General features: G+C 44.2%; 1 protein-coding gene across 1 annotated transcript in view; it reads right to left on the bottom strand.

Annotated features, from left to right (window-relative positions):
- Window positions 1-12,285: 12,285 nt before the first annotated feature.
- VDAC2 (voltage dependent anion channel 2) overlaps window positions 12,286-24,806 on the bottom strand; it is an 82,901-nt gene continuing 70,380 nt past the window's right edge. Inside the window, exons 8-9 of the mRNA XM_030203230.1 lie at window positions 17,094-17,151; window positions 12,286-12,878 (exon numbers count right to left, since the gene is read on the bottom strand). Of these exons, the coding sequence (XP_030059090.1) occupies window positions 12,787-12,878; window positions 17,094-17,151 (150 nt within the window). The 3' untranslated portion in view covers window positions 12,286-12,786. The remainder of the gene's footprint in view (window positions 12,879-17,093; window positions 17,152-24,806) is intronic.

The following is a 24,806-nucleotide window of genomic DNA, read 5'->3' as shown; positions in this document are numbered from 1 at the left end:
TCACGTTACCTGGTGCAAAGCTTTGTGGAGCACGAGACACTCCACCATGTATGCGCAAGTGCCCAAGAGTGGGGTTACCACAGTTAAATACTACAGTATGAAAAAAATAGGAACGGGGAGGTGGGAGAGTTTGTAAGAATACAAGGCTTGCTATCCTTGGAAAATACCTGCTACAGATAAGTATCTTCACTTTCTCCGAGGACAAACAGGCCATTAATTCTCACAATTGGGGTAGCGCTAGCATCCTGGCTCAACGAAACAATGCACACTGGACAATTGGGCCTCACAAGAGCGAGGAAATAATACAGATTAACCTGAAACTATATACAAACTGAGTGAGGGTGCAGCCTGGAACAGAATAAAATGGGCCTATGGGGGTGGAGGTGGCTTCTAGACTCCAGATTCTGCAACACTGTCTCCCTGAACTGACTGTGCATCAGGTACCCTGCTCAAAGCAGTAATTAGATATGAATGTGTGGAGTGAAGACAACATTGCAACCTTGCAAATGTCTTCAATGGGGGCTGACCGCAAGTGGGCTACCAACGCAGCCATGGCTCTGACATTGTAAGCCTTGACATGACCCTCCAGTGTCAGCCCAGCCTGTGCATAAATGAAAGAAATACAATCTGCCAGCCAATTAGAGATTTGCATTTCCCAATGGTAACCCTAATCCTGTTGGGATCTAACGAAACAAAAAAAGTTGGGCAAACAGCCCGTGGGGTCATCACTCCATGTAATAGGCCAATGCTTGTTTGCAGTCCAAGGTGTGTGCAAGGTGCTCTCACCATGAGGTCAGGGAAAGAATGTTGACAACGGACTGGTTCAGACTGAACTCTTGACATGACCTTAGGTAGGAACTTAGGATGCATACAGAGGACTACGCTGTTGCGATGAAACTTGGTATAAGGTGCATCCACTACTAGAGCCTGAAGCTCACCAACTCTATAGCTAAAGTAACAACCACCAAGAAAATGACCTTCCAGGTCAAGTACTTCAGATAGCAGAAATTCAGTGGCTCAAAAGGAGCTTTCATCAGCTATGTGATAGCAACATTGAGATCCCATGACACAGGCGGAGGTTTAACAGGGGGCTCTGACAAAAACAAACCTCTCAAGAAGCAAACAACTAAAGGCTGTCCAGAGATGAGCTTACCCTCTACATGGTGATATGCACTAATTGCACCAAGGTGAACCCTTATGGAGTTGGTCTTCAGACCAGACTCAGAGAGATGTAGAAGGTATGCAAGTAGGAGCTATGTAGGTCAGGAAACAGGATCTAGGGCCTTGCCCTCACACCTGATGGCAAACCTACTCCATTTGAAAGAATAACACTTCTTAGTGGAATCTTTCCTGGAAGGCAGCAAGACCAGGGATACACCTTCTGACAGACCTAAGGAAGCAAATTCTAGGCTTTCAACATTGAGGCTGTGAGAGCCAAAGACTGAAAGTTGGTATGCAGAAGAGATCCCTTGTTCTGTGTGATGAGGTTAGGAAAGTAGTCAAATTCTCCATGGTTCTCCGAAGGATAGCTCCACAAGAAGAGGGAACAAGATCTGCCGTGGCCAGTAAGGTGCATCAAGATCACAGTCCCGTGGTCTTGCTTGAGTTCCAGCAAAGTCTTACCCACAAGAGAAATGGGAAGATACAAATACAGAAGACTCGCCCCCCCAATGCAAGAGGACAATATCCAATGCTAGACTGTTCTGAGCCTGAAGTCTGGAACAGAACTGAGGGACTTTGTGATTCCGTTGAGTGGCAAAGAGATCCACCGAGAGGGTGCCCCACACTTGGAAGATCTCATGGGCAATGCCCATGCTGAGACAACTCATGCGGTTGCATAACCCTGCTCAGCCTGTCAGCCAGACTGCTGTTTTTGCCTGCCAGATAAGTGGCCCAAAGGAACATGCCATGTCAGTGAGCCCAGTGCCACATCCAGACAGCTTCCTGTTACAGAGGGTGTGATCCGGTTCCTTCCTGCTTGTTGGTGTAATACATTGCAACTTGGTTGTCTTTTTGAATGAGCAAAATTTGGTCAGACAGCCGGATCTCTGAAAGCCTTGAGCGTTCCAGATCGACTGGCACTCCAGAACATTGATCTAAAAACCTGTTTCCTGGACAGACCAGGCTCCTTGAGTGTGAAGCCCATCCACATGAGCTCCCCAAGCAGGAGAGATGTATCCATCATCAGAACTTTTTGAGGCTGAGGAATTTGTAATGGGAGTCCCAGAGTCAATTGGATCAAATGGTCCACCACATCATTGTCACCAGAGAGTGAACAAGCGATCTCCCATACAGTTTGGAACCACTGGGAGGTTAGAGTCTATTGGGCTTATCTCATCTAAAGGTGGGTCACAAACTGTGGAAGCCATGTGGACTAACAGCCTCAACAGCTGCCAAGCTGTGACTAGCTGGGAGGATTGAACCTGAGAAACCAGAGCAACTAGAATGTCCGCTCAGTTCTGAAAGTTTCGAACCTTCTATGAGTTGAGCAAGGCTCCAATGAATTCCAATTGCTGGGCAGGGTAAAAATGGAACTTGGGGTAGTTTAAAACAAACCTTAGTAGCTCTAGCACCCAAACAGTGCTCTACATGGACTCCCAAGCACAATCCTCCAACGTGCTCTTCACTTGCCAGTCGAGGTAAGGGAACACATGCACACCTAGCCTGAATAGCGACGCTGTGTCTATTGCTAGGCATTTAGTAAAGACCCTGGGTACTGACACGAGGCCAAAAGGCAACACGCAGTACTGGAAGTGGTGTATTCCCTGCCAAAACCAAAGATACTTCCAATGGGATGGAAGTATCAGGATGTGCATATGCATCCTTTAAGTCCAGAGAGCATAGCCAATCGTGTTTTTGAATCATGGGAAGAAAGGTGCTCAGAGAAACCATCCTGAACTTTTGTTGGGTGCCCAGGGAAACCATCCTGAACTTTTCTTTGACCAGGAATTTGTTCAGGGCCCTTAGGTCTAAGATGGGATGCATCCCCCATCTTCTTTTGCATGAGGAAGTACCTGGAATAGAATCCCTACCCTTCTTTCTCTGGTGGAAAGGACTCGACCACATAGCTTTCAGAAGGGTAGAGAGTTCCTCTGCAAGTACCTGCTTGTGCTGAGAGCTGAAGTAATGAGCTCTCGGTGGGCAATTCGGAGGTATTCCAATTTAGGGCGTATCCAAGGCAGACTATTTGGAGAGCCCAGCAGTCAGAGGTTATAAGGAGCCACCTTTCATAGAAAATCATCAGCCTCCCTCTGACCGGTAGGTCATCCGGTACAGACACTGACAGTGGCTGTGCTCTGCTGGAGCCAGTCAAAAAGCTCATCCCTTGCTTTGACTGGGTAGCAGCAGAGGCCTTAGGCGCACGATGTTGACAAGAATGAGCACTCTGGGGTTGAGACTAAGCAGGTTGGAGATAGGCGGTGGCCTACTTATGTCTCTGGGAGTATTAGGCACCCCTCAACTTGCCAAAAGACCTCCTAGCTGAGGAGGCTGATGCAGAAGGCGCCCGGAGGGAGAGAGAAGAAATGGTAGCAGTGCTTCTTGACTTGGTCAGCGACCTCCTCAACCTTCTCTCCAAAAAGGTTATCCCCCAGCATAAGACACCCGCTAACCTCTGCTGAACCGACTGTTCCAAGTCAGAAATATACAGCCATGAGAGAGTCTGCACATTGCTGTAGTCTGAGAAAAGTCCCTGGATACCACATCAAAAGTGTCATAGGTGCCCCTGGTCAAGCACTTAGGACGCACATTCTGCTACTTGGCCAACTAGAGTACTGACTCAGCCTGCTGCAGAGAGACAGAATCTGCCAAGTCCAACAGCTAGCGCACCAAGTCCCGCAAGTACATGCTCATAAAGAGCTGGTAAGATTGCATACAGGACACCAGCATTGAGGCTTGAAACATCTTCCTCCCCAAAAAAAAAAAAAAAGAGTCCAAGGTCCAGGCGGCAGGGAAGGCGCAAGCACCCCCAATACCACTGTGCAATGTTGCAGAAGGCCATCCAGCTCAGGAAGCAAGGCCCGGATACATTTGAGGGCTGACATCGGGAAAGATTGGGGTGCCTACTCTGAGACAGGCCGCAGAACTGATGGGGCCGAGACAGAAGTCAGGTCCTAACAGACTACTACTAAACATTTCTAGAGCGCTACTAGGGTTACACAGCGCTGTACAAAATAAACAGATGCATCAGTACCTCCTGAATAGAGGGGGAGTGATCCTCCCAGTGCTGACACTTCTCAGATGCCAAATCCCCAAAAGCCCCGGAGCTCCCATCACCATGCGTCGATGACCGATGCTGATGATTCTTGGCCTTCGCCCGGTATTGAGACTCCTCTGTGCCAAGAATGATGTTGAATCCTCACATTCCCTCGGGCTGGTCCCAGAGGCCCTGCCCAGCAGTCAGGATCAAGACAGGTGGAGACACACTCGACACAATACTGTTCCCAGCGTCCACGGGTCTCAAACCAGCCATGTGGACTGATGCTCCCGATGCAGTCTTCGACTTAGATGCCGATGCCCTCAATGCAGATGTCTTGGACTCCGATCTGGCTCCAAAAATCTTTTCACGTTGAGCTTGGATACCTGAGTCCTCTTATTCATCTGAAGACAAAGGACAGTTAGCAGGGCTATGGTCAGGCCCTAAAACGCTGAAGACACAAAGAATGGGTTTCTTTACTAGATATGGTCCGATTGCATTGGGTACAGCGTTTAAGGCCACTGGGAACTTTAGTGGACATGGACGGAAAAACTTCCACAGCCAACTCAAAAGACGCGATGGTGCCTGAAAAAAAAGGACAAGGCACTAGTAAAGAGGCAAGGGAATAACCTGGCTAAGTCAGGGCCTAAACGCGGCCTAAGACACAAATAAAGAAAACCTAAAACTGGGTAAAAAGGAACAGAGGAACAGAGATCTGAGAATAGGCAGCACACAAAAAAAAAAAAAAAAAGGCACAAAAAGCTCTTCTAGACCAGGATTGAAGAAAAAAACAAGATGTAGTTTCTCCTCACCACAGTAGAAAAACTGCAGCAACCACTCTTGTGATGGGCAGGACGGCACTCGCACATGTGTAGTGGAGCATGTCTCGCACTCCACAAAGCTGTTAAGCTTGTCAAACTTTGGACCAGGAAAAGCAGGACCGCGTTACCAGTTGTGAGAATTTCTTCCCCATTTACGTTTGGTGCTATTCAAATTTCCCCTTTTAGGGCTAGAACTATATTAACAGGCATTTCTATGCATCAGATCATTATGGGCTAAAATAGCTACTTCCAAAAACTGTCCAGGGTAGATATGCTTACATTTATGCTGCAAGTTCTTCTGACCTGGTTGGAAGAATTTGAATTCATGCATTATTTTAATACATGAATAAGTAAAAATGAATATGCATATGCCTCAAAATAGGTGTGAAATGTGCATCTTCGGGATCATTTTTTTTTTTTTTAATATTTTTATTGAAGTTTTTACATATTTATCACAAATGCTGATAATCACAACTTAACCATACTTCTATTACATTGCCCCCCTCCCCCTAATGTGGCTAATAACCGGTATAGGTTCATGATATATCTTTACTCTATAACCAAGTCATGGAGCTGTCATTAGTCTGGGCGCATCCAAGTCCACTCCATCCTTCAACCTCCAAGCTGTATATTTGTCCCATTGTTTGTAGAATTGTGTAATCCTTCCTGTCTTTATTGCTGTCAACTTAGTCATTTGGTAGACATAGTCCATTTTATGTACCACCCTTATCACCGGCGGCAAAAGAGGTTGTTTCCATGCTGAGGCTAATACGATTTTTCCTGCTACTAGCCACATCGACGCCAAGCGATGTGCTATTGAGTTTATGCCTGCCGGTTGGAATTGCAATAGACATGTCTCCATCCTCAGTGGATAATGGCTCCCCAAGAATTTCTCTAATGTCTTAATTATTTCTAGCCAGTATGCCTGCGCTTTAGGGCATATCCACCAAATATGTGCCATGTCTCCAGTCTCTTTACATCCTCTCCAGCACCAGCTACTTTCTTTCTTATACATTCTTGCTACCTTATTGGGTGTCAGGTACCACTGGTACAACATCTTATAACCATTCTCAATTAAAGAGCTAGAAATAGATATTTTAAGCAGGTAACTCAGTGCTTTTTCCCAACTGTTACTGTCATACTTCTGTTGCATAACCTTTTCCCATCTCTGAGTGTAACGTTCTAGTGGGTTTAAATGGGATCCCAACGCTCTATATAGACGGGAAATACATCCCCTCTGACTTCCCCCTCCTATAGCCTTTTCTAGGGCTGTTTCCTCAAGGGCGAGCTCTCTTTTAGCTTTTCGTTGTATGTAATCCCTAATCCTCTGGTAGTGATATAGGTGGGACACAGGGAGTTCGAATTCCTCTTGGAGGTCTGCAAATGGTACCATGTTCCCCTCTTCCCAAACTTGATGTATTGCTACCAGCCCTTTCTGCTTCCAGATTCGGAACACATTGTCTGTTGCTCCTATGGGACATCCATAGCTGTCTGTATTTTCATTCGTCTAAAGTGTTTCCTGCCCGGAAGGAGTTTCTGTCGCAACGTATTCCAAGTCTGAAGGGGAAACCGTATTGCGGGGGGCGCCCGTCGAATGCATGTTAGCAATTGATTCTGTGGAGCCCATAATATGGCATCTGGTCTCTCTATCTTCAACCAGTATTTCTCAATTTGTATCCAAGGAGTTGAGAGATTGGAACCCCACCCCGCTAATACCCTCAGCTGAGCTGCTTGATAATATTGTTTAAAGTTAGGTACCCCCATGCCCCCTTTATCCTTTGGCTGAAACATGATGTCTGCCCTCACCCTAGGCGGTTTGTGTTGCCAAATATATGCGAATACTTTGCGCTGCAGGTGACGAAAGAAGTGGTTTGGAATCGGTAGGGGCAATGCTATAAATAGATATAAAATCTTTGGTAGGAGCATCATTTTTATTGCCGAAATCCTTCCTATCCATGATAGTTCTAGCCCTTCCCATCTCTCCAATTCCCTTAACAATTCCCTGATTTTTTGTGGGAAATTAGCCTCATACAAATCTACTAATTTAGCTGTAAGGTTAACCCCTAAATATCGCAAATATCGATTGACCCATCGAAAGGGATACTTTTGGCTTAACGCCAGTGTCATCTCATTGGAGAGGCCTATCCCCATGATCTCTGACTTATCCATGTTCACCCGGAATCCTGCCATCGTCCCATATTGTTGTAAACACTGCATTACCCGTGGCAGTGATTCCTTTGGAGATGTCAGTGTAAGCAAGATGTCGTCTGCAAACATAATCTTGTGTGTCTCCTCCCCTATGGTCAGGCCATGTATATCTACGTGCTGTCTAATATGTTGAGCCAGCGGTTCCATTGTAAGTGCGAATAATAATGGAGACAACGCACATCCCTGACGAGTACCCCTCTCAAGGTGGATTAAATCAGATCTGGATCCATTAATTCGTAGAAAAGCTATAGGGTTCAAATATAGTAATGTCAGCCATGAGATGAATCTTCCTGTAATACCTATCTTTTCCAATACTGAAAACATGAATTGCCACTGAACCCGATCAAACGCCTTTTCGGCGTCGAGAGATAATACCAACATCGGCTGTTCTGTATCTCCTGCCTCATAGATCAAGTGTATGGCTCTACGAATATTATCGAAAGTCTGTCTCCCACTTATGAAACCCGTTTGGTCCCCATGCACCAATTTCGGCATAACCCGTTGCAGTCGGTGGGCTAGGATTTTTGTGAAAATTTTATAGTCCGTCCCCAGGAGAGAAATCGGACGGTATGACTCACATCTATGGGGATCTTTGCCTGGCTTCAGAATGAGTGTTATGCCTGCTAGCCGCCATGAATATGGCAACTCCAAATGGGGCTCCATTTCATTAAATACTCGGACTAATAGCGGGGCCAGAATTTTACTATATTTTTTATAAAACTTATTTGTGTAGCCATCGGGCCCCGGGGCTTTCCCATTCGGTAGGTCCTGGATAGCCCATTGTACCTCTTCTAAGGTGATTGCATCAGATAAAGCCTCTGCCTCCCCAGTTGTCAATCTTGGAAGTATCACCTGTGCTAAATATTCCTGGGTGGCTTGTGGGGTTGCTATTTCTTCAGCTTGATATAACCGCTGATAATATTTGTGAAAAGTATCCTTTATGTCCTCCAGTTTAGTGCCCATTGTGCCCTCTTCTGTTTGAATCGTATGTATATATGAACTTAGGCTACGTTTTTTAAGTTTATATGCTAACAGTCTCGAGGGCCTATTACCAAATTCAAAATAGGCTTGCCTAGCTTGCTGTAGATGTTCTGCCACTTCTGCTAACTGTAGCTCTCTAAGCGCTAGTCGAATAGTATGTATCCTATCTTGTGATTGTTGTGGTAAAGGGTGCTGTTGAGCTTGTATGGTTAGCCCTAACAGTTCCGCATGTAGTGTTTGTGCGTGAGCCTTTGCTTTCTTTTTCACATGTATCTGTATTGTTATTATTTTCCCCCTAACCACTGCTTTCAGACCCTCCCAAAGTATCTGTGAAGTTACCTCTCCATTATCATTATGATCTAAGTACTCTTTTATCTCCCCTTCCAACTGCAGAAGCATCTTAGGGTTAGCCAGCAACTCATCCGGGAACCGCCAGGGTGGAATCTCTGGAGGTCTGACTGCCCATTCTATTTCTAACAAAACAGGTGCATGGTCCGACCACGTCCTTGGAAGTATCTGTATCTCCACTACTTTAGAGAATATATCTGGTGGTCCCAACCACATATCTATACGGGAATGGGAGTCGTGAACCGCCGAATAATAGGTATAGCCTCTGGATTTCGGATGCATCTGTCTCCAGATGTCCATTACTTGCCAGGTATCTATAAATGTATGTAGTCGCGCTCTTTCGGATTGGGCATATCGTATCCCTCCTGTCGTGTTATCTAATACTGGGTGTAGTGTCAGGTTGAAGTCTCCTCCTATTAATAGAGTGCCTTTAATATGTTTGCTCAAGGTCTTAGATATTTCCTTATAGAAGGTACCTTGCTGAGCATTAGGTGCATATATGTTTAATAGGGACAGTATTTTGCTGGACTATTAACAATAGATATCGTCCTTCTCTATCTCTTATTATCTCCTGTACCTGCCATGGTTGCCTGTTGGTCAGTATTATGAGGACTCCCTTTTTCTTTTTCTCTTTATGGTTTGATGCAAAGTATATAGAGTTGTTTTTCCCCCCCCCCCCCCTGGCATGTGTTCTTTGGTTGGCAGCAGATGTGTTTCCTGTATGAGACACATCCGCTTTTAGGCGCCGCATCTCTTTAAATAACAACTGTCTCTTCATGGGGGAGTTTAATCCCTTAACATTAAGGGTCATGCAGATCATGTTATGCATTGTTTTTTGTTGAATAAACAGCCATGTCCCAAATTTATATGTGGATAGCTCCCGATTATCCCAATCTTTCTTCCTCCCATTCCGGTCATCAATATTTTCTGCTTTTCCCTTCTATTACCCACCCCTTCCTCCCTCCCCCCCTCCTCCCTCCCTACTATTAGGCACATCTGTTATTATTGCACAGGTGTGTTTTCGGGGAAGGGACCTCACCCCCCTGTTTATTCTTGCAAGCCATTAGTATATTTCCGCCGCTAACTGGCAACTTATAAATACCTTCATAAAACCTTCCATACTTTACTCTTTTCATAGAATAACAATATATAACTTTCTATAACTTTTAACATGTTAATTCTGCTAAACATTTCCTAAACAGAAAGTCTCACTCTGCAGTTGACCCTCTCGTTTCAGTTTCGGATCTTCTTTTAATTCTGATGCTGTCTTTCCAAGTCCTTGTTCAAGATCCGCTAGCATCCAAATCATGCCGGAGCCGGGAGTCTGACTGCTGTCGAAGGAGTCGTCCCTTGCCCCTAGTTACTCTTTGCCAACGTGGCTTTGGTAGATTGGTCTTAGCAGATTGATGCGCTGTATTATCAAAAGCTTTTGGTAATTGCTCTTTTGCGTCTTCAAGATGTCGTATTTGATGGCGTTTCCCCTCCTTATAAAAGCGCAGAGCAAAAGGATAGCTCCATCGGTAGCGAATACCTTCTGCCTGTAAAAATTGAGTTAAAGGCTTTAGCTCCGCTCTTCTTTTCAAGGTGGCGGCCGCTAGATCTTGATAGTAAGCAATATTGTAGGACTCCCATTGAAAGTCCGGAGATTCCCTAGCTGCCTGCATAATCTGTTCCTTTATTTTAAAGACACCAAAACAAGCAATGAGGTCTCGCGGTTTATTAGCTCTTGGCGCTCCCAACGGCCGGTGGGCCCGCACTATTTGAATATCTGAGGGGTCTTTATTGACTTTTATTGTTGCCAGCCATGCACTTGCTATTTTTTGCACTACTGCCTCACATTCTGAGTATAATGGCACTTCTGGCAATCCTCTGAATCTCAAGTTATTTCTTCTATTGCGATTCTCAAGATCCTCTAACTTGTCCCACACTTGTTGGAACTCTTGTTTGGATTTGATTGCCTGTTCGTTTAGGCTCTGTATGGCCTCCGCTTGTTCTTCTATCTTGTCTTCATTCTCTGCCACGCGGACTCCCAGGGCCCCGATCTCACCTCTCAGATCCGCCCCCAGTATCGTGAGATCAGATCGCATGGCTTTAAGATCTGCCTGAATCTCCTTTATCCAGGATCCGATATCTTGTAGAGTAGTCTCCTCAGGCTCCGGGACGTCTCCCGTTTCAAATAAAGGTGGGGAGTTATGCAGTTGCTGTTCTGCTGAGAGATTGGGCCGCTGTTCCGCCGGAGCGCCGCCATGTTTTTTCGCCGATGCGTTCTCGAACGCGAACACTGATAAATCTATCACGGCTGTTTGTGATGACATTGTCATTCTCCCGGTTGCTGCTTTAACTCGCTAATCCGTGTTTTCTGCTTCCAATTAAGCCTCTTTAGCGGGGTCAATATGCTTTATTTGCTCGGGGTGCGACGGAGCTCTTAGCTCACGCTGCCATCTCCGTCGATGACGTCACTTCCTCCTTCGGGATCATTTAAAAGAGAAAGTATGCACTTACTTTTTCTTCTAAAATTCATGCAACTTAACTCACATATCTACTGACAACCTGTTATGACAATGTTCTTCACTGCAAGGCCCAGGGGCCATGGTGGCCACTAATGATGTCAAGTGTAGCTCCCTAACTTCTCTCAGCACCACATACTACTCCTCTCACCTTGTCCATAGACTTTCTGCTGGCATGGTCTCAGAACTACTACTTTGCTTTTCTTCAGGACTCTGTACATTGTATAACGCAAGTTCACTGAGAGCCACACAGGCCCATGCTATTCTTGCAAGACCGTGTGAACAGTGAAGTCTGGACACCACACAGATCAAGTTTACTGAAAGCCACATGGTGGAAAGAAAATGGAACAGCTGCCGCAGAGGCAGTACCTGTGGCAAGACTCTGGGAAAAGTCAGGGGCATTAAACCAGGAGATGCAGTTTAAAAAGACTGAGGACAAGATGATGGTGGCTGATTTGAAGGAGAGGCAGGTGGGCGTTGAGACTGATTGGGAAAGGGTTTAGGAAGAGTGTGCATTGGGAGAAAGGAGTGTTGGGGGATGCAAGATGGGCTGAGGGATAGACCAAGCCCGAAGAATCAATCTTGTTTACAAATACTGCTCTTGCTGTGCCTGAGCAGCTGCACTGCGTACATCATAATCAGCGAGAGGGTAGATGTTATTAATGGAATTCAGTTCAGCACAAGATCACATCTACTTTTTTCCAGTTCAACGAAGACTGGGTAAAGGAAAATAAAGGCAAAACACTAGGAATAAGTCTACTGTAAGCAAAAATTGCTGTTACAAGAGACTACATAAATTTTACCTAAAAATCAAAACTTTGTAAATCTGCAGCCATTGTCTTACATAATCCACGTGAGTGAAGTCAAGTGCAGAGTTTCCAGGATTCTTCAAGTCTCTTTTCCCTTCAGATTTACTTAATAATAGTTCAGACACTATTCTTAGCTTGTTATACAAATGCATAAAGTGATATGAACAGGTAGAGATTTTGTTAGCAAAACAAAACCCTAGTTAAACCCTCCCCCCCCCCCCCCCCCCCCCCCCCACCACAACATACACAAATCAGAGCACTACTCGATTATGGAGCTTGTGACTTTATCAACCTAGTCACCAAGTACATTTTAACACATTTCCACTTACAAGGTGTACTGAACAAGGATTCTGTGAAAACCTTATGAAATTAAACTGATCAAGCACCAATAAGCATTAAATATTATGAGGCAAAGCATCAGTATGTGTATTTGTTTTATTCATAATTTTGTATTTTTGGGATACCAAAAATTTCACTAAGGTGGTTTCAACAAAATGGCTGCATCTCATTTCAAAACATTCAGTGATCCATTTCATTCCATGGCAATAACATGTTCAAATGAACATTTAAAAAAAAAAAAAAAAAAAAAAAAAGCAAAAAACATGCACGCAGTTTGTACATTTGATAAAAGATAAAAAGGTCTATTTCATTATTGGCGATTTGTTTAAACAGTTAAATACATTTAAATAATGTATAAATGACTGCTGTACAGCAGTAGTATGGTAACAGATGGGTAACCAATTTAAACTAGGAACCAGCTAACAAGTAACTGTCTAAATACTTAAAAATACAGTTCTGATTCTAGATCATCCCTCATGGGGGGAAAGCCTGCTGGTCACACTGGGAAAAACATTGTTAAGGCCAAATTCTTCTGATATCCCTTTTCTACAGGAGGTCTATTAGGCAAGCCATGGGATTTAAGCCTCTAATTCCAATCCAAGGCCAGCTTTGTGACCTCCAGCGTTGATGCACTTTCCGTCTATCAGAGCAGATAGTGTCAGCTTCACACCTATATGAAACATGAGACATTGATATGTACTTACTTCTAAAGCCTTATACATCATTCAGAAGTAAAATAAGCATGTATTCAATCCCATCTCATTCTGCATATTAAATCATGCATCACAATATGGTTTAGCTACCACTGGGTCAAAATAACTCCCAAGTACTATTTGGTTGTACTAACTGTACAGGAATTGAAAAGCAATTGTTGAAAAAAGTGTTTCAGGCCCATGGTTAAAATGGTCAGTAAAAGGCCATGGTCAGTAAAAGGCTGCTTTGGAATCTGATACACCTTATATTGGGCCAAGAGAAAATAGCTTAAATAACACGAGCTTTTGAGACCTTATAAGCCCTTTCTGAGGTTTCCACATTACACACCTCACCTTCCCCTCATCTCCAATTGGATTTATTCAAGCAGAGCTTTTGGCTTTCTTCTTGTACATTTCATTGTTTAGGAATGGGAGTGAGGGGAAAAGAAAAACCTTGGCATTAGAAAAAGTTTGATTTTGTCTTAGACCAGAGATCTTCACAGGGGCCAGTGTGTCAAAAACATCTATGTGAGAGTCAAGACCATTAATGGACAAAGCAACAAACACCCTGTCAACCTCCACCATCCTGTCTCCACCACATCCTATTCAAGCAGGTTTCATCCCCCCCCCCCCCCCCCTTCCAGTTTTTAATCTTCCCTTATACTTTCTCTGGATGCTTGTTTGTTTGTGCCATATTTTGAACAGCTATTCTGTTTTCTTCCAGCACCACATAGCTTGCAGTACATTTGAACTACATGGTGCTCTTTGTCTTGTGAGAACAGAACTGGATTTTGACTGGTTCTGTTGGTTGACTACAGTGTGGCAAAGGGCTGAGGTATAGGCATTGCAGAGCCCACATATCTGTCCTTAGCTCAGATACACCTACATGAAGTGGTCTAAAGAGTACTGTGGCTCTTTTTTTTTTTAACATCTCAGAGTGAAGAGCTGCTAGCCATCTTTTTTTTCCTCTCGTTTCTCACCTCCTGTAGAGGATCTTGTGTATTATGGTGAGCTGTTGAAAAGCCACTGGTCAAAAAAGTAAAACATTCACTGACAAAATCTGCTCAGTGAGGGGAGGGGGAGGGCTGTGTCCAGACTGACTGGCAGATTGAGTAAACTGAATCCTCTAGGTCTTGAGGGGAATGAAGGAATCCCCACACAGACTCAGTCATTTTTTTTTTTTTAATTAAAAAGGAGCTCAAGCTGAGGAGAGCCACTTCAGGCACCCTAGCTTCATCAGATGACATCACCAGAAAGTTTAACTGCATTTGCCCTGCTTGTCAATGAAGATGGAAACTGTTGTTAGTTCTCCAAAAAAAGGCAGTGGTTGAAGAATTGGCTGCATCACTGGAGGACTCCCTTCTATATAAAAATAGGACGCCCCTTTCCCTCAACTGACTACAGCACTATTCAGTCCTGCTTTTATCTATTTCCAAGACCTCCCTTTTCCCTAACACTTTTCAGTGTTTCTCACCCCTCTCTTTACCACTGTTCATGCTGAATTCATATTAACAGTTACATCTTCAACCCTTGAACATTTAAGCTATAGTTCAATTGTTTGCATTGCACCTTCCCATCTAAAGGCCCAATCATGGACCCTATAATCAGACCACTGGCTTTCAAGTGATGGTAGACACAGTGGCGTACCAAGGGGGGGGCAGTGGGGGCGGGTGGGGGGGGGGGTGCTCCGTCGTCTCCTGCTACCATCCTGCGGTTTTTTTTTAAATCCATGCAGCGACGCAGGCAGCGCCTCGTATCTGCCCTGCAGTGTGCTGTCAAAAAAGAAAATCGCTTTGCCGGCGTCTCGGGCCTTCTCTGGCTATGTCCCGCCCACTTTTGAGGTAACTTCCTATTTCCTCGAGGGCGGGACATAGCCAGAGAAGGCCCGACGCCGGCAAAGCGATTTTCTTTTTTGACAGCACACTGCAGGGCAGACACGAGGCACTGCCTGCATCGCTGCATGGATTTAAAAAAAAAAAACGCAGGATGGTGGCAGGAGAAGAGGGCTCTGTCGCTCTCCACGGAGGGGGGGGTGGGCTCAGATGGGAGAAGGAGGTGGGGGAGCTCAGAGGGGTTCACAGAGGGTTGAAGGGAATTGGGGAGGGGTGGGGAAGCTCAGAGGGATCCGCAGAGGGGAGAAGGGAACTGGGGAGGGGTGGGGGAGCTCAGAGGGGTTCGCAGAGGGGAGAAGGGAACTGGGGAGGGGTGGGGGAGCTCAGAGGGGTTCGCAGAGGGCAGAAGGGAACTGGGGAGGGGTGGGGGAGCTCAGAGGGGTCCGCAGAAGGGAGAAGGGAACTGGGGAGGGGTGGGGTAGCTCAGAGGAGTTCACAGAGGGTTGAAGGGAACTGGGGAGGGGTGGGGGTGCTCAGAGGGGAGAAGGGGTCTGAAGCTGGAACTGGGGTCCGACAAGGGGGCAGGAGGGAGAATGGGTCCATGCCTGGGGCAGGTGGGAGAATGGGTCTGGGGCTGAAAAGGGGGGTTGCAAAGCATGTGGTGGATGAAGGGGGCTAGTGCTAGAACTGTGGACTGAAACGGGGCAGGGGCTGAAACTGTGGGCTTTAAAGGGGACAGGGAGAACTGGCTGGGGCTGAAGCTCAGGACTGGTGAGAGAAAAGGGCTGGGGTTGAAACTAGGGGCTGAAAAGGGGACAGGGAGAAATGGCTGGGGGCTGAAGCTCAGGACTGATGGGAGAAAAGGGCTGGGGACTGGTGGGATAGTGGGGCTGAAAAGGGGGGCCGGTGGGAGATGTGGGCTGGGGCTGGAACTAGGGGCAGGTGGAACTGGGGGCAACAGACCCTGGAAGGAAGTGGGGAGCATGAGGGAGGGCAGACCCTGGATGGATGGGAGAGGGAGGGCAGACGGATTGAAGGGGCAGAGAGAAAGGTCAGATGGTGGGTGGAAGGGGGAGAGAGAAAGAAGGCAGACTGGGGCAAATGGTAGATGGAAGGGAGAGAGAGGGCTACAGTGGATGGAAGGGGCAGAGAGAGAGAGGGCAGACAGTGGATGGAAGGGACAGAGAGAGAGAGGGCAGACAGTGGATGGAAGGGACATTAGAGAGGGCAGACACTGGATGGCAGAGAGAGAGCAAAGACAGATCCTGGATGGAAGGAAGACAGTGAAAAGAAGATGAAAGCAGAAACCAGAGACAACAAACTGTAAATATGTATTTTTATTATTTTGCTTTAGGATATAGTATTGTACCTGTGTTGTTTATAAATAGAACATGTAAATAAGGTAATCTTTTTATTGGACTAATTTTAATACATTTTGACTTAACTTTCAGAGAACAAAACCCCCTTCCTCAGGTCAGGATAAGATACTGTAACAGCACTATACTGTACTGACCTGAGGAAGGAGATTTTGGCCTCTGGAAGCTAAATGTATTAGTCCAGTAAAATGGTATTATTTTATTTTCTGTATTTGTTTTATTTCTATTTGTTAATTTGTAAAGTGGTGATTGGTATTTGTTAGTTTTTTCAAATTTACATCTGCTGTCTTTATATTTTGCACAGTACTAGAGGACATTTTCTGTTTCTGTGGTGTTGCATTGTATACAGAGTCTGGCATCGGGGGGTTCAGTTTAATTTTTGTCTAAATAGAAAGTTTGTGATTACTTATCCTATAGTGGATTAGGGTGTATCTGTGTTTGTGAAAAAGACATGGCTTTCAGTTGGCATTGACTGTGCAGGATCTACGATCTGTACTGTTCTGTCTGGTTTCGTTTTACAATAGGTGAATTGATGTTCTAGTGCTCACTGTAGTGTTTAAGATGCTTTCCTTTTCCTTGTGTGACTCGTAGAAATGACTGCTTATGGTATGGTAGAATTGCTCTATAGGTCCTGAGTGTTTTGTATTCTCGGTATGCCTAGTACTGGATTTGGGGGGGGGGGGTGTTAAAAAATGACCGGCCCTGGGTGTCAACTACCCTAGGTATGCCACTGGGTAGACACTCCCTTCCACTAGGGGCTGCCTCCACAGGCAGCCATCAAAAACAAGGTACTCTAATATGCCACTAAGCTGGTCTTCAGTTTATTTTTTTATTGTTCTGAAGTATACACAGTTAGTGATGTTTAAGCATATACCAAAAACAATGTAGAATACACACATATATGCTTTTCCTTCATGGTAATTTTTAGTTCTAACTCAGCTACATATTACTATAAGGAGAGTGATGATGCCTTAAAACTACTCACCTGGCCTCAGGGTCTGTGTGTAGCCTATTCCAACTAGGCTAGAATTGTTCACTTTAGCCTGAAAGGATAACACATACATTTCAAAATGTTAAGAAAAATACCAGAAATAGATGGTAGAAACAAATTTTAGGCCAGAGGTTCTCAACCCAGACTTCAGGACACACCTAACCAGTCAGGTTTTCAGCATACCTACAAAGAATATGCATGAGATAAATTTGCATGCACATCTCTCTCATGCATATTCATTGTAGATATTCTGAAAACCTGATTGGCTAGGTGAGTCCCAAGGAATTGGGCTAATAACCCCAGCTTTAGGCTAATATTTAAAACATGTGGAAGTTCTGATTCAGTTTCTAAAGGCAGAATAGCTACCTGTAATTTAAAGCTAGTTTTTTCAGATTCCTAACAGATCTTGACATTCCATACACTGAGCAATTTTCCAAATGTAACCCTCGTCTCACCACAAAGTTCTGGGCACCAGCTAGATCTTTGGGTCAGTACCCAAACCAAGACCACAAACAAATTGAGCTGGGCTCGGGATAAATCCGGTAGGCCATAAGGTTTTAAGCTACACTTGTACTTTATTTCTTTTCTCAGTCTGAGAACAAACTAACTACACTCACACTCCAAGATTTGTATTTTATGCAAAACAACTTTACTGAACACTGCAACAGGTTGTTATCCAAGCTTCATACTTTAATATCAAATAGTTTCTTTTGTATCCAAACAATTTACTTGGCTGAAAGAGGTTTTTTATGCCAGTATACGACTCTTGGTGCTAATCTTATCTACTTAATAGTTTCTTTATAAATCCTAAGGAATTTACATATTTACAGCACCACCAGTCCTCCAATACTCATCCTTTCTGGCAGAACAATCCAAGGCTGTGCTTAACACGCTTCTGCAGTAAGCCATCCCACTAGGCTTTATGCAGCTGCTGGTCCCAATCAGGACCAGATCTCCTGTCTGTCTTTTCTCCAGAGGTGCATTTATTTGAGCTGCTGCCTCTGGCACCGAACAGGCTGGGTTAACCCTTTATAACCACCTGGAAAACTCACACGCCAGGTAATGCTTTTGTTGGCAAAAACCTCCTCTTTAGTCAGCCTTAGGTTATTGGGCCTATCCAGGACACCCCCCCCCCTCATGGTTCTTGGCAGGGGTGAAGGCAACCAAAGACCATGTAATCACTAATCCCAACACTATCCAACTCCACCCCATTATAACACCTACTGTCAGTTACTCTTTACTAATCCTCCCTCTCTGGTCTGGGCTCTCCCATCCATGTTTTCTTCCTTCCCTCCCTCCCGTGACTCTGGAGAGTTCTACAGCAGGTTCAGTAATCCTCTGAGAAATTTTCCAAACTCAAATTTACCATAGGATTACACAAGCTTAAGTTTTCTTAGGATTTCTACCTAGGAAATGTCCATTTGTTTTACCTATGAGGAAAGGTGGGGGGTTGCAGGAACCCATGAAAATACTATCAGAGAACAGGAGAGTAAAGTAATCACTCTTTCTATGGATTCAAACTGAGGATTAGCAGCCTAATACAATGTTTGCAAGAAAGGGTTAAAAAACATCAAAAGGATAATGGAATGCTGCAAATGAGTCTGGGAGGGTATGAATACCACATTTCAAACATTTAAAGAAGAACTCAGAACATCCTTCAGATGAAACCAAGAGAGTTCAGGCATGTGACAGTCCTACATAATCAACTGTTGTAAAAGCTTGTAATCCTAGAAGAAATCTTGAGAACAGATTCCACCAAAGGGTTTCCAAAAGCAAAAGTAGAAGAACAAGTTTACACTTAAATATGTCCTCTTAGGGGAGTGTGAAATATCTGTGTTAACTTAGCCGAACACAACAAGACGATAAGGAAATTTACAGACAAGAATATACACATTCAAAAAAAACACTTATTCCACAAAAGAAAAAGTCAAATAGAAACACAAATGAAACATTGCCAATTCCCGATAGGAACTCTTCAAACTCACATCAAAGGTATAGGGAGACCTATAAAAAGAAACAGTAATCTATAACAAAACAAGCACTATTTCTTAATCCATAATAAATGTAGAAACATTACAGACAAACTTCAATATGAAGAGAAATGTGAAGCATTTCAAAACTCAGAAAATCTCCTTCAGAATCTTCTGGGTTCTAGGTACATAACAGGCATTACAAAGCGCAAAACGATGGAAGGGGATATGAAAAACAAAAATCCTTAACATGTGACTAAACTAGAAGGAACCAGGAAATCTACCATGACCCTTAAATCTGGATTACTCTGGAGTAATGTCTTTAATAAGAGCTGATAATCAGATAAAATATGCAATACCACAACACAAAGGAAAACAAAGCCCCTTTTGCCCAAAATGTGTTTTAGAAATAAAATGTGTTATTACATGCATACCTGAATATAGCGTGTGTATTTAAAGATATTTAGAAGGGAAAGGGAGGGGGATAATATTTGATATACTGCCTTTCAGTAGTTACTATCAAAGTGGTGTACATACTGTATTATATACAGGTACTTATTTTGTACCTGGGGCAAATGGAGGGTAAAGTGACTTGCCCAGAGTTACAAGGAGCTACCATGGGAGAATACAAAGTATACCAGACAACTGGGTGAAAAAAATGCTGAACCACAAGCTAGACAGCAATTTTTGAAAACAGACTGTATACATGACTGCATAGATAGCAGTGCTGCTCACCTATAAACTGGTGTTTTCTATAGATAGCAGGATTGATAAGGTATACAAGTAGGGAAACACCAGTGTGTGATGAATTACTCTCCTAGGGCTCAAAACTCAGTATAATGCTCCAAGCATACACGGCCCTTCTTGCACATAATGGTCTTTTCAGCTCCTCAGTTGGCTCAAAGCTCAGTGAAATAACTTGTGGGAAAAATTGTTTGCCTCAATCCTAACATTTACAGGAAAGACCACACATCACTTGTTCTATCAATATGCTGGACCAAGTCAGGCACACAAGTGGGTGACTTCCAAGTTTACAGCTGCTCAGCAATGCATTACAGTAGTCTTTCTGAACAGCATGCTCAGTAAAATGCAAGAGTTGTTAGTTCGTAAGTACGGACTGGTTAGCACTGCTCAACCATAGGCACTGTCTTGTATTGAAGCCCTGCCCCAAAAAAGTAGTGTGAAATGAACATATATGACAAGTATTCTTTAAGAGGGCTATCGATGTTGCAGTAACTCTGATCTGATGAGACCTTGACTTTGGAGCTGAGAGGAATGACTGCTTGTTCATAGCAGAACTATATGCAAAAGGCTAGTAAGTTTGCCAGAATTATTTTTACAACTGGCTTAACAGTTCTATTTAGATCATGAAAGTTTGGATGGACTTCCGCAAAGATTCAGTTCTGCAACAAGCCAGAACCTGTTTATAATCCAGCACACAAAGGGCTCTTAGTCAAGAATTCAAAATGAGGCTTCAATAGAAGGCAGAAGGAGTGCATAAAGGGCTCTTAGTCAAGAATTCAAAATGAGGCTTCAATAGAAGGCAGAAGGACTAAACAGAAAGGCTTGCAACCTTCAGCAAAAGCTTGAGATGTGTTTGAATGATGCACTTGTGATGACAAAATGGCATACCATGCTCCAGTTAACTTCAAGCACTGGCAAACAATACACCTGAATGCATTCTAATAGAAGATGTTTGCAGACCAAGAAGATATAAGTGGTATAGATACTGTCAATTGTTGTAGGGGGACTTGTAACAGGATCATGGCCATTAAGGCACTAGATTGAGAGTCCCTTCCACTTGAAAAAAATAAATACATTGCCAAGTGAGAGGGTAAGTGAAATGACCAAGTTGATGGAATTGCTAGTGCATCTACTGCAAGACAATGGGGAAGGAAGAACAGAAAAGTAGACAAGAATCTCTGCATTCTCTTCCCCAACAAACAGGCTGATTTGAGGCGTTTCTAACTCTTAGAAAGAAAACAAACACACAAAAGAAGCATCCTGAGCTTGTCAGCTGATTTTAAGATCCAGGTATGTAGATGGCATGTATCTGGATGCAGCTGGCAACAGCAAGAAGTCCAAGTTTCTGCCTGCTTCCTCAGAGTTGAAACAGCATGAGTCTCCATACTTTTCTTCTATTAAAAAAAAAAATTGCTACTTTACCATCTGAATCAGGACAGAAGTATTTTGAAGGCAGCGAAGGATAACTCACAGAGCATAGATTGCTCTGAGTTCCAAGTAGTTGATGTGAAGAGGAGTTTTGCTATTCCACCACATTATCTGAGAATGGAGGCTGTTGAGACAGGCACCCCACCCTTGGTTGGAGGCACCTGTAGCAAGGACTAAGTGATGCTGATAGGGTGTAAACAGGATGCCTATTGTGAGGATGGGTTTGTACATCCACCACCATAACTGCAGGTGAAGACAAGAACACAGGTACAGGAGAGTGGAGGGAAGTTGAGTACATCGATTCAACTGAAGAAGTTTGAGATCCCACTGATGATGCTGCGTTATCAGGTGAGCTAGGGGAACCAAATGCACAGCTGCCACCATTGCCAGCTGTCCATGCATCTGTAAATAAACTCTGGCAGGTTCCTGGTTGCTCATTCTACAACTTGAAAATAAGCCATGAACACCCGGTCATCCAGGACAGAAGCTATGGATTGGATGATGTCCAAAACTCCTCCCATATAGGAAACATTGGCTGGACAAAGAATAGACTTGTGAAAGTTGATAAGATGTTGTCCCTCGATTATAACTATATTACTGCTTATCCTATATAATAATTTGCACCTCCAACATTCTACGTCTGGATGCCTGGGTTCGTAACACTTCCCCTGGTCCGGCCTCGCGATGACATCAGAGAGCGGATCAGTGAAAGGGAAGGGAAGCCAGCACCAGCCAGCCACAGAACGTTGGAGGTGAGGTGAGGAGAAAATTGTGGGAGAATCGCCCCCCTCCCTCCCCCCCTGTCCAAAGAGCAGATACCCAGGGAAAGGTTGCATTACAGGTGGGGCGAAGAGCTTAAAAAAAGGCAGTAGCAAGGTCTCTGCCCCCCCCCGCCTTCGCGAACAAACATCGGCCAAGCGCTGTCCTCACTGATCCGTTAATTGCTATTTCCTCCCCCGCAGCCAACTCCATCCGCCACAAAATGCCAAACTTTCCTTTAAGCGCCATGTCGGCAAATTTCAGGGGACAAAAAAAAAAAAGTTCCCAGCCACCACCCCCTCCTTCCTGGAACTACTTCACTGGGCAAATAAGTTTGCTGAAAGAGTGGGGGGAATGGTGAAAAGAAGCTTGAGATGCCGTGACTCTTCGGGAACAGTAAAAGCAAGAGACGAGACACACTTTACCTTTCTGGAGGACGCTCTCGGCCCCGGGGCTCTTTTCACATGCACAGCTGCAGCGCACGTAACAAATCAGCAAATGTGCGGAGGCCGGATGGACGTGTTGTGTATCCCTCCGCCAGATGAGGTGGCTGCTGTGGCAGTAACCTTTTTCCAGAATGAAGGGGCGGGCACAGCGCGGTGGCAGCTGAAACGTCATGACGCACGCCGTCGAATGGGTAGGTTTAAAAAGTGTGGTTTCTTTTAGCACAGCATAAACAAATATAAATAAAAACATAAACAAAGAACAAACACCTCACATAACAGAGAGCTGCACCAGTAAGCTATTCCCAGAACCAGGCGGACAGGTCGTGCTTGCACTCGGAGGCAAGAGAGGGAGGGCGGTCCTGGAACTCGAAGGGGAGGGGGGCATGGAACTCGGAAGAGAGAGAGGGAGGTAGGGAGGGGTGGTGTGGAACCTTGCTAGCGCCCGTTTCATTTCTGTCAGAAACGGGCCTCTTTTACTAGTATTTTTATATTGTACACCGCTTTGATGGTCTGACCCTAAGCGGATAATCAAATAAAGTGCAAATTGAACCTTAGTACTGGAAATGACTGGACTGAAAGGTAAATCTGATGTACTTATTTGTAAGAAGGATTGACTGGGATATGTATATATGCATCTTTCAGATCTAGGGTACACATCAAGTCCCCTTTGCTGAGTGGAGGAAGGATGGAGAATATAGTGGTCTTTTTGAACCCTCTGAAAAAGGTAGTGGTTGATGTCTTGGGTCAAGAATAGAGTGCAAGCCTTTTTTTTTTTTTTTAACACATTAGAAACTTGCAGACAGCATAGCTGAGGAACTGAGGAGACTGTTGCAGGCAGGAAAGGTTGCAAAGGTTGCACATGTTCAGAATTTTACATCGATTTGTCTGAGTTCTAGCAGAGAAGTTCTGTCCTGGTGCTGCTAGATGGCGACATCACTTCACTTGTATGCCCGATTCAATCCTGCTTGCTGATGAAAAATACAAGCTCAGCATTAATAGCAAAGTTTCAAAATGCTCCAATTACATGACATACATTTTTAAAGTCCTTTTTCAACTGAATAATGCCAAATGAATTCAGTGTGCAGAGCATAATCAAATGACAGAACTGCCACAGAAACACTGTTGAACTTGAACGCCCCAAGTGCCACGCCTTAAGATGTATCAAGTGAAGGAAGACTGCTCAACTAACACTTCAACCAAAACCTGCATTATGAACTTTCATAACACAAGAAGAGCTATGTGACAGGTGGAAGGACAAGTTCTGACTGAACCAGAACTTTGTAGTCTATCTAGATTTTCAGAAAGCTTTTGATAAAGTTCCTCATGAGAGACTCCTGAGAAAATTAAAGAGTCATGGGATAGGAGGCAAGGTTCTGGTGTGGATTAAGAACTGGTTATTGGACAGAAAACAGAGGGTAGGGTTAAATGGTCATTTCTCTTAATGGAAGAGAGTGAAAAGGTGTGCTGCAGGGATCTGTACTGGGCCCGCTACTATTTAACATTTATAAATGATATGGAGATTGGGACGATGAGTGAGGTGATCAAATTTGCAGATGATACAAAACCATTCAAGGTTGTTAAAACACAAGCAGACTGTGAAATACTGCAGGAAGACCATAGGAAATTGGAAACTGGGCATCCAAATGGCAGATGAAATTTAATGTGGACAATGCACATTGGCAAGAATAATCTGAATCATAGTTACCTGATGCTAGGATCCACCTTGGGGGGGGGGGGGGGGGGGGGGGGAAGCACTCAAGAAAAAGATCTGGGTGTTGTTGTAGATAATACGCTGAAATCTTGTGCTCGATGTGTGGCGGTGGCCAAAAAGCAAACAGGATGCTAGGAATTATTAGGAAAGGGATGGTGAATAAAACAAAAATGCCTTTGTATCGCTCCATGGTGCGTCCGCACCTTGAGTATTGAGTTCAGTTCTGGTCACTGTATCTCAAAAAAAGATAGCGGAATTAGAAAAGGTTCAAAAGAGCAACTAAAATGATAAAGGGGATGAAACTCCTCTTGTATGAGGAAAGGCTAACGAGGTTAGGGCTCTTCAGCTTGGAAAAGAGATGGACGAGGGGAGATATGATTGAGGTCTACAAAATCCTGAATGGTATAGAAGAAGTAGAAGTAAATCAATTTTTTACTTGTTCCAAATGTACAAAGACTAGGGGACACTCAAGTTACATGGAAATACTTTTAAAACAAATAGGAGGAAATATTTTTTCACCCCACGAATATTTAAGCTCTGAAACTTTGCCAGAGGTGGTAACAGTGGTTAACATCTCTGGGTAAAAAAAAAAAAAAAAAAAAAAAAAAGGTTTGGACAAATTCCTGGAGGAAAAGTCCATAGTCTGATA

The sequence above is a fragment of the Microcaecilia unicolor genome, chromosome 5 (genome assembly GCF_901765095.1).
Source record: "Microcaecilia unicolor chromosome 5, aMicUni1.1, whole genome shotgun sequence".
NCBI classification, from domain to species: Eukaryota; Metazoa; Chordata; class Amphibia; order Gymnophiona; family Siphonopidae; genus Microcaecilia; species Microcaecilia unicolor.
Note: the sequence above shows the minus strand (reverse complement) of the source record. Positions and strands in the feature narration are given on the sequence as shown.